This window comes from Dermacentor andersoni, chromosome 6 (assembly GCF_023375885.2).
Source record: "Dermacentor andersoni chromosome 6, qqDerAnde1_hic_scaffold, whole genome shotgun sequence".
NCBI classification, from domain to species: Eukaryota; Metazoa; Arthropoda; class Arachnida; order Ixodida; family Ixodidae; genus Dermacentor; species Dermacentor andersoni.
Window position 1 is genome coordinate 77,220,088 of NC_092819.1, and position 16,818 is coordinate 77,236,905.

At 46.3% G+C, this 16,818-nt stretch overlaps 1 protein-coding gene across 1 annotated transcript; it reads left to right on the plus strand.

Moving 5' to 3' along the window:
• Positions 1-1,372: 1,372 nt before the first annotated feature.
• Positions 1,373-13,799, plus strand: LOC126522410 (26S proteasome non-ATPase regulatory subunit 6-like). Its single transcript, XM_050171161.3, has 8 exons — positions 1,373-1,948; positions 4,640-4,845; positions 5,728-5,873; positions 6,322-6,541; positions 8,172-8,280; positions 11,313-11,481; positions 12,634-12,739; positions 13,600-13,799. The coding sequence occupies exons 1-8, from the start codon at positions 1,807-1,809 to the stop codon at positions 13,666-13,668; spliced, it is 1,167 nt and encodes a 388-aa protein (XP_050027118.1). The 5' UTR covers positions 1,373-1,806; the 3' UTR covers positions 13,669-13,799.
• The last annotated feature ends 3,019 nt before the right edge of the window (positions 13,800-16,818 follow it).

Genomic DNA, 16,818 nt, shown 5'->3' on the forward strand with positions numbered 1-16,818 from the left:
ACGCAAAAGTACGAGGGTTGGTTTTACATCGAATCACACGGTGCGTACCTAATATTCTTCGTCAATATGTGACGCACTACTTTTTGGTCACGGATGCGAAGAGCTGGAGAAGTCGCTCTAGCCTTCGCAGCGTCGCCTGTTATGTTTGAAACAGAGTACAGGTCTTCAAGAAATGCGAAATAATAAATTAAACATATCGAGGTTAACCTCCGGGCCAAAGGCGTGTGATACTACCGGGATCGAAGTGCCGAGGAGACATCTTTCTGTGTCAGAACAAGAGCATATAATGTAAGGTGCGGTATTGTTTAGAGCGTGTCGCACTATGGCAAGGGGAAAAAAAAGGAAAACGTTACATGAAAATAACTTTGTATAGATTCTTCGTAGGGAAAGTTGATTCTTTAGCAATAATGCGCAAGCAGTATAAATAACAATAATCTAGCTACACCTGTCACTGGGTTATTTAAGAAGCATTTTCTTAGGGTGCTACTCGGTCAATTCCCGTTCACACTTCCACGCAGTTAATAGGGCAGTGCCCGTTGATTTCGACATCGTAATAAAGAAATGTGCATTAATATACTTAAGATATCTGCATGTCGCACGTTCAGCAAACTCTGGTGTTCTCGTGGTCCTTGAGTTATTCATTAGTGTTTGTTCCCTTGTGATTCGCCCTAGTAAAAGAACTGGCAATGTCTTTGTGTCCGACTGGAAAAAAGAAAAGAGAATTCTTGAACCTAAATCACAGAAGTACTGAATGAAGCCAGGAATCATGGCAAAAAATTCTCCAGCAGCGGTTTCCAACAAGTGTTCATCTCTATACCATTCCACCACTGCACTTCGCCATATAAGCTGATGACATCTCAATTTGGAAAACCACGAGATCGTTATAAGAGCCGAAGAAAAAATTGGCCACTTCGCCCGAAGACGAAGCATTGGAAGCGATATAGCGAAGTTTAGCGTTGCGCTGCACACGTCCGACTAAGGTGGCGTGATGAAGAGCACCGCCAGCTGCGTGAACAGGAGACGCAGCTCGTTGCGGCACGCGATGAGACGAAAGGGAAAACTACCGGCGTTCTGACAGCGTCAAAAAAAAACGAACAATAGAAGGATTACGTAAATTTAGCTCGACGTTTACTGCCCGTTCTGGTGAGGCCGATGTGCCTGCACCGCGGCACCGGCGGAGGAGCGCTGACGTTTGCACGTGCACAGCGCTCGTGCCGGCAGAGGGAGCCACCAGAGTGCTGGCCTTAGAGTCACTGGAAAAATTTTTTTCCAGTGACTCTAGCTGGCCTGGCTCCCTCAGCGTAGCGCGATGGTTCATCCACTTGGCTTCGTCGCTGTCTGCAGACAAACGCACTGCGCGTTTCCGGACGCTTAACGCTCCACATGTGGGGGCCGCGCATCCGACGCCGATGCCAGGACAGCCACACTATGTGAGGCCAATGACGTCGCTGCGAATGCGCCTGGAGCGTCCCTGTAATTGCTATCGCAATAAAACACACCCTGGCTGCTCGCCCCCAGACGCCCTGGTCGGCTCGGTAAGGAAAGCTTTGCATCAAAACCACCATGGCCATCATAGGTTGCTATCGGATCGGGGCTTTCAGAACATAACACTAGCCAAGGCGCGTGCCCGACGTTCGGCTTGCGCGAGCCCTGACATTATCGGCTCGTGCCGGCGATGCGCCGCAATTCGACGTCCATGAGCACGCGCCTGGTCTACCAGGGCAAGAAGAAGACAACGACGAGGAGTCGGAAGCGTTAGCAGCGCTTTATGCTTTTTGTCGCGTTAGGAATCAGTCTTCCTTCACCATGCCGCTAGAAAATCTTGCAGAAGAGAGCCTGGAGAAGAATCCCAACCTCGAGTTGGCCCAGATGAAGTTTCTGCTGGCCCGCCACGAGCCTGATAACGACAAGCTGAAGCAAGATCTCATGACAGCCATCACCGACCAAAGTAAGCGATATACTGTTGTGGGCCCGTTCGGCCTTGTCGTCTTTCTGTCTGCGTAAAACACTGCGTAATGCTACAGAGCACCGCTAAAATGAGCGAGAAGGAGCCGAGTGGCTCAGCTTTTTTATATTTCATTTTATTTTATTGCGCACAACCATATCGTTGCCTTCCACCGCGAGCACAATTTTAAGCGTAGTAGATTTTAGTATAATTGCAGTTGAATTGGCAGTTTCCCCTGAAGAGTCGAAGCATTCACGGCGATAGTTGCAAAGCTAAGCGTGTCGCTTGAAATCCTCGGACTGTTTTGTGCGACATGTTAGTGCGAAGCAGCACGCAAAGCAACTCGTGCTGGGCTCAGAGATTAGCGTCCTGACAGCTACCACGCGTCTGCGAAAGCTTGCGTCACGAGCACCGCCAGGGGGCTTTGCAGGCGTCGCACCTAAACGCTGCACGAGATGGGAGTGTAGGCGGTACTCGGCGCCCAGTTAAATGGTGTATCCGTAAAGAGCACTGGCGCCGGCACCAATGCACGTACCTCTTTAGATTGTGAGCCCTAGTAGCGTTTTGCAATTTTTCATAAATTGAGGCAGAAGGCATTCCGTGTGAACGTAATGTTTTATCACTGTTCTTGGTGTGCTCAAATAGCCAAAATCCTGATGAATGAATCAGTCAAGGCCGTAAAATATGGTCACATCAATTTTGGCGTCTCAATAATATCGCATGTATATACCTAGCATACCGAAGCATCCGTACGGACCACCACACCAACGTCGACGGGGACGACGTCGGGGAAAAAATCGCCATGGGATTATCGTATCGTTGCCATAGCAATAAAATAAAAACGAGGTTTATTTCCGAAGGTCACAAGGTAACCTGCTCAGATGGCCACTCCTATTTCCACACAGCCAAGGCAACTCAACAGCACGCAGCTTCCTCGAATGTCTGTTATGCTCTGATTCAACTGACCACTATAGCCAACTTGTGTCCCAGAATACGCAAAGGCTTGCTGCCGCACAATATAGAGAGCGTTCCTACAGAGGGAACGCTATAGCAGTTTGCTGGCAATATGAAGCGAACAACGAAACTAGGGAAAGCATACGGGAAATTACCTGGTATTTTCAATTGAAACCTACAAACAATAGGGAAATGAAAAAGAAAGGGTCGGAAAGACATCTTGCATGTGGCAAGTGGGTTGAGGTTGTGACTAATGAAAAATTGACCCCGTAGGTACCCCTTAGACTCCTCACCCATCTCCTCGCTCATTGCATAGCGAGTGGCTTGACTTAGCAGCCTCGGTGCTATAGGAGGTAGCATTCGAGGGTACTTTGATCATTTGCCTGCTGTTATATGTTCGCGTGCCGTACATCATCCGACGCCATGGCCATGAATGGCGCTGGCCAACTGTTCCCCAGGGCTGATCTTGTACACATGCGCAAATCCTCGAGAAAGCTGAAGGGAGGAGAACCGCCACTGTAGCTTAATAGGTTGAACATCACACGCGCAATATGTAAAGGGCGGGTTCGCTTCCCGACAGCCGTAAATTTATCTTTTCACTAACTTCCATCATTTCCCATTTCCTAATTATTGAAGCAAAAGCGTCAAATGGCATACTGAGCGAAAAATCTTCGCGTATGCAGTCGGTAGCAGCGAAACGGCACCTAAGCTCTCATTGCCATTGGCTGCCACGCCCCGTCACGTCATGAGCTGGCCTCAACAGAGCAAAGCGGGCGAAAGGATACAGCTGCTGGGCGCTAGCATGCCAGGTGTTAAGCGCCCCGTCACCCTCGCTCTCGCAAGTTAGAACGGGAGCTCTCGCCTGCGTTCTAACTGCGACCCGGTAACGCCAAATCGAAACACGCCAAGCGTCTCAACGCGCTCGCTTTCCGCAAGGAGTTCGTAACTCGAAGGGCCGCACAGCAGCGTTCAGTTTGGACATTATTGCTTTCGAATTCACAACTCGTAAGTGCTTAGGTTTCCTCGAACTTTTCTACATATCAATTTTTCAAAAGATTAGCGGATCCCACGCACTGTCGGAACTAGTGTAAGCGAAGCTTTGTATGCTGTTTGCTTTGATTGACGTGGTAGAAGTGCTAAGCTTTAATTGAATTATGGGGCTGCACATCATTAAATTATTTTTATAATTGTAGGTATACATTGTATACACACATTCGCGGCCTGCAACACGTATCGCTGCGTAGCGAAGACGCTCCGCTTCAGTGTGACGCTTCTTTCAGGCCCATGTGTCCCTCGACGCTGAGCGCATGTTTGGAGCTATTTTGCTGGCGCGCGTTCCGCATACGTGTTCAGCACGCTGTTGAGGCGCCAGCTCCAAACACTCCCTTCAGGCTCTAGACGATTGTACTGTTTACACTATCACTGCCCAGCACCTAAATTTTGTCGCGTAGGAAAGCAAGCACAGCACATGCCATACGCACACACTGTGAAACGCGGCCGCGGCGGCGCCGGCTGTGATACGCGGATGCAAGAGACCAAGAAAGCTTCGATTTAATAACAGTACACTTCATTTATGGTTTCCCTGGCTTCAATGTCTGTTTGCTTCATATGACTGTGACTATAGCCATGAGTCGTAGACGCTCACAGAACTAGATTCAGCAGTTCGGTGTGCTGGAATTGAGTCCTATAGCGCTGCAAAATTTTTTTTTTGCGTGTTCTCTCGTGCACGGTTCACTGTAGACATGGCACCCTTCTACGAGGAGACGTGCGCCGAACTGGGCTGGACTCTCGACCAAGGCCTGGCCAGCAAGATGAGGACGGCCAACGCGGCCGAGCTGGTGCGCCTCGACGCGGCCATCGAGGACGCCGAGAAGAACTTGAGCGAGACGGAGGTTCGCGAGGCCCACCTGGCCAAGGCGGAATACTTGAGCCGCATCGGTGACAAGGTATGAAACGGGATGGTAAGCTTGTTGAGAAGACAAAAAAAAAAAAACAAGAAACAGTGTAATAGGTGGCTACACACTTAGATAACGAGTGTCATTGAAAGTGACCTGTGTTTTTGTTCTAACAGATTTTGTCTTACAGCCAATTTTGCTTTCGGTCAGCTTTTTCAACAAGGTTGTAAGTTTTAACGTTCCGTATCATTATTCTCGAAGATTGTATGTGATCACAGTTTAAGGAACGCAGGAGCGCCGGCGACCTGCATCGGCCCTGGCATCCACATGGGGTGTCGATTTGTTGAACCACAACGTCTTAGGAATGTGTGTAACATGATTGTTGCAATTTTGCTTCGTGTTGTCTGGTCGAACTCAGTATCACAACATGGCGCCACCCTGCTAGTGCTCATGTCCGCATCTAAGGTATTTACGTGTATCCTTGACGGCAATGGAGCATGCATGGGCTAACCTTTCCACCGAAAAACTGCCTCGTGGTGAATAACTGGAATGTTTTGTCAATGAAGGCCGTAGGTACTGCTGGCCTTCCTTTCAGCAACCTCTCATAAAACGTTTCCTTTAGCCGTTGTCAAGACGGCATGATGATTATCAAAACGGGTAGCTGCTACGGCGACGACCTATGATGACGCCGGAAATGCAGCCGGAAAGTTACTAGGGCTGGTAGGCAGATGCTAGTATGCTAGTAACTATCACAGTATACTAGGATAGAAGATGCTAATATACAATAGTGCACGCGTAAACCCAACCATCGCTCTCAGTTTGTACGATACTACGGTCCACTAACTTCTTGTTCGGCTTGTGCAAAGGTCATGTGACGCATACTCCTTTCCCAGTCTGGGACGAAGCTGCGATTTGTTGTCTTTGTGCCGATAGGCGGCAGCGCTGGCACAACTGAACAAGACGTACGAGAAGACGGTGGCCCTCGGTCATCGGCTGGACCTGCTGTTCCACCTGATCCGTCTGGGACTCTTCTACATGGACCACGACCTCATCACCCGCAACATAGACAGGGCTAAAAGGTCAGTTCATATATGAGCACTCCACCGGCTGCCCGTATGCTACATCGACAACAGTGCGCGTGTTCGCTTTTACGCACGATTTTTCTCCAGATAATTTTAGCTTGACCCATATACAGTTGCGCAGTTGATGCGTTCAGTTGAGTGCAGAGAACATCCATATCATTTTTTTTGGGGGGGGGGGGAAGCGGGGGAAGGCAGATTCACAGTTCAGAGTAGCGCACGATGTGCCAATTTATTTTTCTGTCTAATTCACAAATTATTGGCGCACTTCGGTAAAAAAAAAAAAAAAACTGCATGCCCAATTCACAAATATCCTCACGACAGTGCAAAACAAATCTAAGAAAATTGGTAGGTTGCATGCCAAGCAAGAAATCCACGTATTTGGACAACAGTTCCAGAGCTAAACCTTCCTCTAAGATTATGTGCTATCTTTTACGCGTTCTTGCAGTCTGATCGAACTGCGCGGCGACTGGGACCGGAGGAACCGGCTCAAAGTGTACCAGGGACTGTACTGCATAGCGGTGCGGGACTTCAAGAAGGCCGCCAAGCTGTTCCTGAGCACGGTGTCCACCTTCACCTGCTACGAGCTGATGGACTACCAGCGCTTCGTCACCTACACGGTCATCGCTTGCATGATCTCTCTGTCGCGCGTCGAGCTCCTCGACAAGGTACGAGCTGCGACCGGATGCTGCAGTCGTGCTTCGGACTTCTTGAAGAAATATGTATATTTACGGCGTTTCCGAACATAAAAGTACCACACGCGCGACGGAAGGAAAGCGTTGACTGCTCGCGAACAAATGTAAACCGAACTTTGTCTCACGTTTGTCGAGTCCCGCGGAGCCTAAGGGACAGTCATATCAGAAAACGTTTGTGGGGAACTCTTTATTTCTCACCGAGAAACACCTTGCCCTCCTCCGCAGATCGCCATATTTCAAATACCTATTTGGCTAACTATTATGTTGCTATCAGTTACTTAAAACTTCAATAACACAAAATTCGCCTTGAATAATAACTCCCTTTTACCTATAGTCGCTATGGAAGAGGTGCAGCCCATTTCACAGCAATATCATTTCATAATAACTAACCTTTTAGTTTAGAACTTTCTGCATTGTTTGGTGCCTTTACAAAAACAGCATCGCTTCTAATAGAAATTTAGCGTTGTTACTCAGTATATTTTCTACCACCTTATTGTCACATGTTTACTAACCTAACGGTAATATCTCTGTTGCTTCGTTAACTTTTAATTTTCCACTCCCAATTACGAGGTCGCCTTGAGCTGTTGGATCTCCTATTGTATGTTTTATCGTGTTCAATATCTTTTGGAATATAATCATTTCTAGTGACTGAAATGTCAGTGCATATACGCGGAAATTCCTGTCATTTCAAACCACTTAGTCGCTAACGCAGCGCACCGCGAACATATAGGAACAAATATTTGCAATAGCGCGAGACCTGTGCTTGCTGCAGAAAATTCCCAGAGACGACTGAGTACGTTGTAATGGAATGCAAATATATTAATCCAAACGCAACTACTAAAGGAGCACACACCTTTCAGAAGCACTGGGGTTAAAAGTTGATCTAGACGTCCAGCAATGAAGTTGAGGAAAAGAAGCTTGATTGGAGCAGTGATGGAATAAAAAATCAAGGAAGCAATCAAAACCATATCGGCAGAGTCATAACTAGCTTTACAATATAAAGTAGGGATATGCGGAATGCTAGATTACAATAGAAGTACGAACACATGGTTGGCTAACGCAGGCGATAAGGCTATTTGTAGCCACCCTCATTTAAGGAAGATGCCATTAGCAATCATCAGATTGTCGTCATTACTGTGCTCAACCAAGACTCCTACTTGTATATTAGAATTTATTTCACAGTGAATGCCTTCACCGATCATCGTATCATCATCCTGATCATTGTTGTACTGAGCCAAGACTACTGTGTTCGAAGTTTCAAGCAATTCCAGCCGCACACTTCTGAGTCGGACAAAACGCATTAGCACAGCAGATGCCCTATAGCCTTCAGAAGTATTGTTGTTGGGCCTTTCTGTCATGTACTCTAATTTATAGACTGAATGAGTCCCTTGTCTTTGGTAAAAATGCGCATGTAACACTTTGAGCGTTAACGAAGACAAAAATTAAGGTCAAATACGAAGCGGTTCGCGCCTGTGCTTATTTTGTGAACGACCCTGTCTTATTTTAGTGCGCTGTTTAAACTGAAATAATGAGTAATCAACCGTTCCATGTGGATGCGCTAAGCAGATGCTCCATTTTCGTCGTTCTGCTTTCTCCCGTAAAGGTTGTCAAAGGACCTGAGATCCTCGAAGTGATGCACGGCATACCAGACATTAGCGAGTACGTCTTCTCTCTGTACAAGTGCCGCTATGCGATCTTCTTCAGAAAACTCGGTGAGCACCTTCATCTATTCGCTTGCATTAACTGCTCCTCTTCCTTCATTTCTGATGGAACCCGACGCTGGGTTTTAGAGAAACAAACAGGAGGTGGCGTGTTATTTCATTGGTTATGGATGATAATGGTTTGCATTGTAAGTTTTCCGTTATATCATTGCTCTATCTTGCAATCAAGTGTTATACGAAAATGCGAAATTATACAAGCAGTGATAATGTCATAATATATCGGATTGTTTAAGCTTCCGTTATGTCACTGTTTTGCCTTAAGCTTTTAGAGAAGTCTCAGGCAAAACTATAGGTAATGTTTTGGGCTAAAAAGAACAATTCGCGTGTACGTGAAAGGAGTAGGACGATGAAGATGCCAAGCAGGTTGAGTTCCGAAAGATGCGCTTCGTAATGTGAAGAATAAAGTTGTTTTAGAGGTTTTATATGTACCAGCTAGTCCAAGTCAACGCACTATGGGAGGATCCAACAAAGCTGACGTAGGTTACATATAATCAGCCAGGTTTCATTGGTAATATCGTCAATGGAAAGCTTGAGAGTTCAGATAGTCGAGCAAGACAATGTAGTAGGCTTCCTACCTTCGCCGGCTAGACTTAAATGCGATGTTAAAAGATTCCCTATGCATTCACACGCCTGCACTTGGATGCCATTTATGAACGCGTCTTTGCTTGCATCCCGTGCCGCATGAAAAAAAAAAATTTGTTGCTCAGTGTTCATGCAGTCACGTTTAGCTCCAGGATGGCCGATTGTTGGGCTAGTTAGTCGAGCATTCTGATAGTTTAGTGCAAATTAATACACGGACACAAAAGAGCAGAATAAATAAGGTCGGGCCCATCCTGGCCCACTTTGTTCGTTTGTGTCCGTGTAATAATTTGTGCTGAACAACCATTATTATGATCACTTTTAGCTATTGGTGAAGTTGTTTCGTAAAGGCCTTCACTGGCTTACTGATGCTTCAATTCATACATTCATTGAAGCTTTTCACTATTTTGTTGAGTTATTGTCGAATTGTCACATACACCATCACAATAAGCTTCGCCATAACATCAACCCAGGACACATCGGTAGCTTTTGTGAAGCTTGCAACGCGCGTTGTAAGGACGCAATATAATTTGGCAAAATGTCTATTTTCCCTTACGCCCTTATAATGGCTATTTGACATATAAGCACTAATTGTGGGTCTGCACACATATTAGTGGCACTTCTATTCTGCCTATAAATACCTATGTCGATGTCGGTGCTTATTTTGCATTTTTAGAGCCTAAAATATGTTTTGTTTTCTCCTAGCCTTATCTTGTTTCTAATAATATTAGCTTCTGGAAAACTTGGCTGGAGGCAGCCGATCATTATCAGAAACATTTTGCTCGTGTAAAAGCTGTTATTGACAGCTTTGCAGCAGACGAGAGCATCACAGCGACAAGGGCTTGAACTGCGATATACGCGACAATATACACTTGAAGGTGATTCAGTGTACCTGTGCGCTCATTTAACGTCTTTAGCCGGCATCATCGATAAATTTAAATGCTCGAGCGGAACTCTGACCAGGAATGTGGGGCTCATTCTGTACGTTCATGAAAAGGTTAGGCACCATCCCCAATGGACCTGTTACTGATAGAAGTAGTTGGAAAGTGCAATCTCCCTCGGACAAAAATCTGAAGAGTGATCATTCTAAAATTCCACAGGGCGCTGGATCACCGAAGTTACCGAAGTACAAGCATGCGCCCCTAACTTTGGTAGATGTTGAGAGTTCCTTTTCTGCATACAAACCAATACACAGTGAAAAAATACACAACATGAAACCCGCAAATTTTGAGAGGCTGCTTGTTTTTCACTGCTTTCACTTATCTCGTGTTGTTTAGATACTCTAAATATAGGATAAATCTTGCAACCTACGCAGCTTGCCTCATTCCGTCTTATAGAGAAAATAAAGTGAACAACAGTAAACAAGATTTTACCGGGCCGTATTACGATCATAATTCATCTTCAGTTGCACAGCGGAAGTTATTGTTTGTGCCTCTACCCACCTTGAGGTCAGTATTCGGCGCCAAATATGCCTTAAATTACAGATTTAGCGCCTGTCATAGGCACCTAAAACAGCATTTTTAGTACCTAAACATCCGGTCTGTAATAGAGTTTTACCAGCCGCTCGAAGGTGCATACGTTCGAAGCATAAACGCATGTAGCGTTTTACTGTGAACAGCAGTTAAAAACTAGAAGACGGGCTGAACGTGTCCGTTTCGTCGTCCGTTCGCAACAGTCGTTACCTGTGCCATTGCGTCAAGGGTCCTGACGCGGCAGACTGATACTCCCTGGTGATTGCTCCACCTTTCAGCACCCTTCCATGCTGCATCTTCGCTGCATCACAAGACACCATGCAGGGGAAACGTAACGCGAATCAAAGCTCAAACCAAATTTACTTCCGCTGCCAACAGTGCTTTATGCGTTGTGAAATGAACCAAACGAGTCTGTTTCGTTCGTTAGATCTCAACATGTCCCCCGCGCCGAGTTGAAGCAGAGAAAGAGCTCTGACAGGAAGCGTGCTGACGCGTACATTTTGAAGGCGCCAGGGAGATCTTTCGAATATGTCGAATATTGCAAGGAAACAGAATCGAGACGTGTGTGGTGCATGAAGGTGAACCCTTTTAAAGACGGTGAACTTGAGGCCGAATTCACAAAGCTTTATCGTTCGTAAGTGACATTTGCCATTGGCCGGCAACCTTCGGTTACGATATGTCCGCCAGCATGAACGAACAGCTTCTGCTCTTACGAACATCTGCTCTTACGAACAACTTCAGCGTCAGAATTGTTTTTTGTGAATACTGACGATTCCATCCGCTGAGGCAGTCGAAAAGTACCGATGTCAACCTTCCGCAACTGTAATGTCGTGCTCCTAAACACATGAACGACGATGTCATCGCTGCGTTATTTTCGGGCACTTTCACGAAGCGTTTTGAGGTATTTCCTGTTTCGCCTAAGTGAAACCCGACGGCGCGGGTGTGGTCGATGTCCTTCTGTGTCCGTCACAGCATACGTCGAGCGCCAGCTTCAGCGCGACCGCATCTGGGCTCCTCACGTGCGCTACTACGTGCGTGAAATGCGCATCCTGGCCTACACCCAGCTGCTCGAGTCCTACCGCAGCCTGACGCTGCAGTACATGGCCGACACCTTCGGGGTCACCGTATCCTTCATCGACAAGTGAGTGTCTTTCACCGTGTCCTAAAGTGCGCCGTGCATTAGCTATCCATTGCATACGGATTTAAGATTATCCTCGTTATAACTTGGACCGGGTCCTCTAACCAGCTTGCTCGGTGGTGCAAAATCAAAAATTGCGCCAACGTCTACTGAGAAGTGCCAGGGTTTGAAATTTCTTTTTTTCGGGCAAGGAAAGCAACTTCATACTACACTGTAGCAAAAAAAAAGAGATACATATGCAGTCTATCTTAGTTTTGTTAGTATTGAGTGCATCATAGCTTTGGCAGGTAAGACGGAAGTTATTAAAGAAAATTTTGGCGATATGCCTTGTACTGCACAATTAGGTATGCAGAAAGCGCAGTGCTCAAGGAAAGAAGACTTCTGTAGTTTTGTCGCCGAACAACTGCATGATTTTTCAAAATGGCGCGGTTAAAACGAAATCTTTACCGTTCGATCAATGTGTATGCTGTGGAGCAGCATGCACATAAACATACACATACTCTAACCACTCGTAATAAATAAAGGTTTAATGTAAGAAGCAAATCTTAGTCGCATGCGTGGATGTTAAAGTAGACGTATGTGGGAAGAAGATTCCAAGAGGCGATATGTTTGTTTTTAGAAAAAAACGCAGGGGGTCATTTTGCACCCACTTTGTGTCTGTCGTTATTACCTTTGTTTCACAGTGTTTTTTGTGTCTTTTTATTGGGTATTTTCGCCTTGCTCAAATGTGCGGCACGAATTTCAATGCACTACTTCATTTCAGTGCAACTCATTATCTCATTATCTAATTTCATCTTGCTCATTAGGCCAAGAATACACCACCTATAGTGCAATTCAGGAAGCATGTTGAAGCAAGAAACTGAACCCAAACAAAAGCGCTTCTCTGTACTTTTAGCTAAGCACAGACAAGTACTAATTTTGTCAGCGATGAAAGCGGGAAAGTGGCTCCAAGTCATGGCTACTTCTGAGAATGAAGCTATTGAAATGTGCACTGCTACGATTCCATGCAACAAGAACTTAAGAACGTAAGATGGTGTGAGTAACAGCCCTTCTTTCAAAACTAGGTTGGCATAAAATGAAACTTGGTTATAAGATGAAACGGCTATGCGCTAGCTGGCTCATAGCCACTAACAATGACACCTTGTCTTTACGCAGGGAGCTGGCGCGCTTCATCGCGGATGGGCGTCTTCACTGCAAGATCGACAAAGTGGGCGGAGTGGTCGAGACTATGCGGCCCGACAGCAAGAACTACCAGTACCAGGTGCGACTGCTTACTCAACGTGAACAACTCGAGTTTTTCTCAAACACAACATCAATTAGACTCAGGGTAGCAAAGCATGTGCTTCTGCAGTTAATACGATGAGCAAAACGAGAACACGGCGAAAGTGGGAGCCAACGTTTCGATAAATAGACTTGTTTTTTCAAGGCGACATGGGCTTTCCTCGGCATAGTATATATAGGTATGGTTACTCCAAAGGAGAGAAGCGCTAAGGCGGGGACCAAGGAAAGCATATGTCACCTTGAAAAAGGCAAGTCCTCTCGTCGAAACGTTGGCTCCTGCTTTCACTGTGTTCTCGTGTTGCTCATCGTCTTGACCTTCCATCTCCCGCCTTCCCAATGTTTTCTCTGTAGTTAATGGTAACCTGTCATCAAGCTTCAAGGGAATAAGTATGTATGCCGCCCAAAGTAGCCCGGATGTGCCGCAGCGTGGTTGAGAGGAGACTGATTATTTTGCGTTCTCAGAACACTGCTCTAGGAAAGGCTACACAGCGGGCTGAAATGTGCATGTAAGTTTGCCTTTCCCAGTTGATGACTGAGTGCCCCCTAAACGACGCTGCACCACTTTGCGGATAATTTGTGCCACATACCAAGCGTCCGCATAGAAGTTTCGTCACAAGAATTACCAAAGTGGCTATAAACAAAACAGCAAATGTGCGTTACTCAGTTCTAGCAATATTCCGGCCTTACGTATAAACATTAGGAACCATGCGTTCGTTCATAATAGGACGACTTGTAAGCGGCACTTCCATGTGCAGTCTAGGTAGCGTTGACAGAACCTCTACTACACCGGCAAAACCATCACGAAGACACGAGTGACAAATTATCACCTTTATTCTGCAGGCCTGCATAAAGCAAGGAGACATCCTCCTCAACAGGATTCAGAAGCTGAGTCGTGTCATCAACATCTGAGCATCATCGCCGGGTCGCTTGAACTCGCCGCGGGCACCTTCGCAATGTTGTGGAGCGTAAGGTCACTCGCACACAGTCCTCCCCCTGGCTTTTCTTTTTTCTACAGCATTAAAGTTCTTTTTTTTTGCGTGCCTCCGCTTATTCTCTTTAACAACAATTTGCGGATCTTGTCGTGAGTACATTTCCACGACAACTTCCACTCTTCTCTGCACTAAGCATTTTACTTTACAGCAGCAGAAAACATATTTAGTGTTTTTGCATGCATGCAGAAGCATAAAGAAGCCATACAGCTGCTGTTGATTATCGCACCAGTATTTACGCTCTCGCATACATTCTTGCATGAACAACCTAAAGTAGCTTTCTCATTTTCTTTATTTTGCATACTCTCAACACATGTCGGCACTATGAGGAGGAGTGGCACTAGTAACGCCGTCAGTAACAGCACTGTGGAATGAAATAAAAATTTACATATCGTCACCGGGAACGAGAAATGAATGTGTTGTACATTTCAAATGTAATCAGATGACGCGGCAATCTAGAATCAAAAGCCAAAGTGATGAAGCGCCATGCGTGCGTGCGCACGTGTGCGCGTGCAATCTGGTCAATCACTGGAAGCTGCTATGAAGTTTCTTTAAACCGAAGCTTTCTTTGCCTCTTCTAGGGCGCTGCTGCTATGATGGTCTCGCCGCACGTGCCACCGAGTTTCTTGCGACACCACCAGGGGGCACTCGCCTCCTGGTGGCTCGCCTCGTTCCAAAGGGAACGCTCATAGCGACCATCCATCCATCTATCCATCCATCCATGCTAAGGGAAACGAAGAGGAGCAGGGAAAGACCTCGGCAGTAGGAGATAGTGAAAGGATGATTATTGCCGGCGGCTCAAACTTGGCTAGGTGCTCCAAAGCAATTGTGGAGAGGGTGGAATGCAATACAAGAGTGGTGGAAGGGACATTTGTAGGGCGGGCATTTGGCGCTGCCATGGAGCGAGCTAAAGCGAAGGTCGCGGAAAATGCCCACGTACACAACCTTGCGTAGTAGCATGTGGGCTAAATGACGTGCTAAACAGAAAAGGGACAGGACTAGCCCAGGGCTTGGTGAAGGGGGCAGACGACTTGCGCGAGCTGCCCCCTCAGGTGCAGATCGGTTTGTGCACAGTGCCGGAGGTGCTTGTTCGTGACAGTAACGTACAAAGCGCCGTTGTGGCTACTAATGAGGCTATATGAACAATGAGCCAAGAGAAAGGTTTCGAGGTTGTAGGAGTAAACAGGGAAGTGAAAAGGTGTGGTGGTTTCCAACGAGACGGAATCCACTTCAATCACAGGCTTGGACGAGAAGTGGGCTGGCGTCTTGTGGTCGCGCGGTTGCTTTTTTTGGGGAGGTCCACAAACGCTCAGGAGGCCAGTATAGGTAAATGAAGAACGTCCCCTAGGGGCACCTCAGAATAGTATCGCCATCAATAACAGAAAAAGGAGTAAAGCAAGAAAGAGAGCTCGCCAGGCAATAGGCTGCATAAACATGCAGGGCGACAGAAAAAAGGAAAATTCGGTAGAGAATGAGTAGTAGTTAAATAGAGAACGGATAGGGGTGCATGCGGTTACAGAAACGCACCTTAGAGACTCGGAAGAGCTGCCAGTGATTGAGAATTATGTTTGGGAAGGGTGCAACAGAAATAAATCGAAAAAAGGGAGTTGGAGTCGGAATGCTCATCCATCAGGGAGCCAAATGAAAAAGAGTAAATTCAAAATGTCAAGAGTATCTTTGGTTATATATAACTTGGTATAACTAAGCCAAATATAGCTTGGTTGAGCGTAACGTATTCGCGGACTGGAAATAATCACAGAGAGAAGAATTAAGAGTTAGTCGAATGCCTAAATGCTGATATCAAGGGGTTAGAAAATGATGCCGAAATTGTCCTATTAGGTGACATGAATGCCCACATACAGTATCTATATGGCTATACCGACAACAACGGGAAGTCAGGGCTAGATATCTGGGAGCAAGGTAACCTCTTTATCATGAATAGATCGCCAAAGTGTGACGGGCAGGCCACGTGGGAAGTGGGAAATCGGCAATCGACCGTTTATTACTGTCTGATGACAGAAAGAATTCATGATAAGTTGAGAGAAATGGCCATTGACTAGGAAGTGTATAACAGCATAGGAAGTGACCTTACAGGCATCATGTTGAAAATGGGATATGTAGTTCGGAAAGAAAGCAAGGAGCGTAACATGGCCGGTGCAAATTTGAACTCTGAACAAATAACAAATATAATTGCAAGAGTCGAGGAAGAGCACGGCAAATGACCAAGCAAAGAGTGGGAACATAGTGGGCTTCTAAGTGTAATAACGATAGAAATATGGAAAGAGAAGCAACATGTTCCTTGGAAAGGAAAAAAGAAACCGAAAAGCTGGTGGAACAGAGAGATACCAGAAGCGATCGCCGAACGACAGAAAGCATCTAGAGGGCACAGGCAGGCAAAGAAAGCGCAGTCGCTGCAGGATGAAGTAGCCAGACAATGGGAAATATACCGGGGAAAAAATCTATGGTTCAAATACTGGTTCAAGCAAAAATAAAAGGTGAAAGTGAACGTTGGTTGTCAAAATACGCGAGAAAGGGAAGGCCACACTTAGAATATTTTGGAGCCACAGGGTGAAGCAGATTAGGGTGCTCGGACTCAGAATCGAACGGCACCAACGGAGAAACGGTCAAGCATTTTGGAGACTTAGATCACGTACACCATGAGGCTCATCAGAAGAATCACCAAGAAACATCAGGGTGTGAGGGAGGCCAGCGTCGTCAGACTTATACACTCCTTCGTTATTAGCCACATTACCTATGTGGCCGCCTACCACAACTGGTACGCGGCCGAACATGCCAAACTGAACACGCTTATTAGAAGAACACCCAAGATGGCACTGGGCCTTCCAGACAGCACAAACACGGAACTTCTGCTACAACTGGGCGTCCACAACACGCTCGAAGAGTTCATTGAGGCACACCAAATCTCGCAACTCGAGGGACTAGTAAAAATACGAACGGGCAGTAACATCCTGGACAAACTCGGGATAAGTTATCACAAGCAGCACGGCGACAAGACATCACTTCCAAGCGCGATCAGGGAAAAGCTGCAGGTGGCTAATCTAGCCAAGAA

Coding starts and splice junctions, on each gene's coding strand:
- LOC126522410 (XM_050171161.3), top strand. CDS start 1,807: ATGCCGCTAGAAAATCTTGCAGAAGAGAGCCTGGAGAAGAATCCCAAC. Junction 4,846..5,727: donor TGAGCCGCATCGGTGACAAG/GTATGAAACGGG, acceptor TTGTGCCGATAG/GCGGCAGCGCTGGCACAACT. Junction 6,542..8,171: donor GCGTCGAGCTCCTCGACAAG/GTACGAGCTGCG, acceptor TCTCCCGTAAAG/GTTGTCAAAGGACCTGAGAT.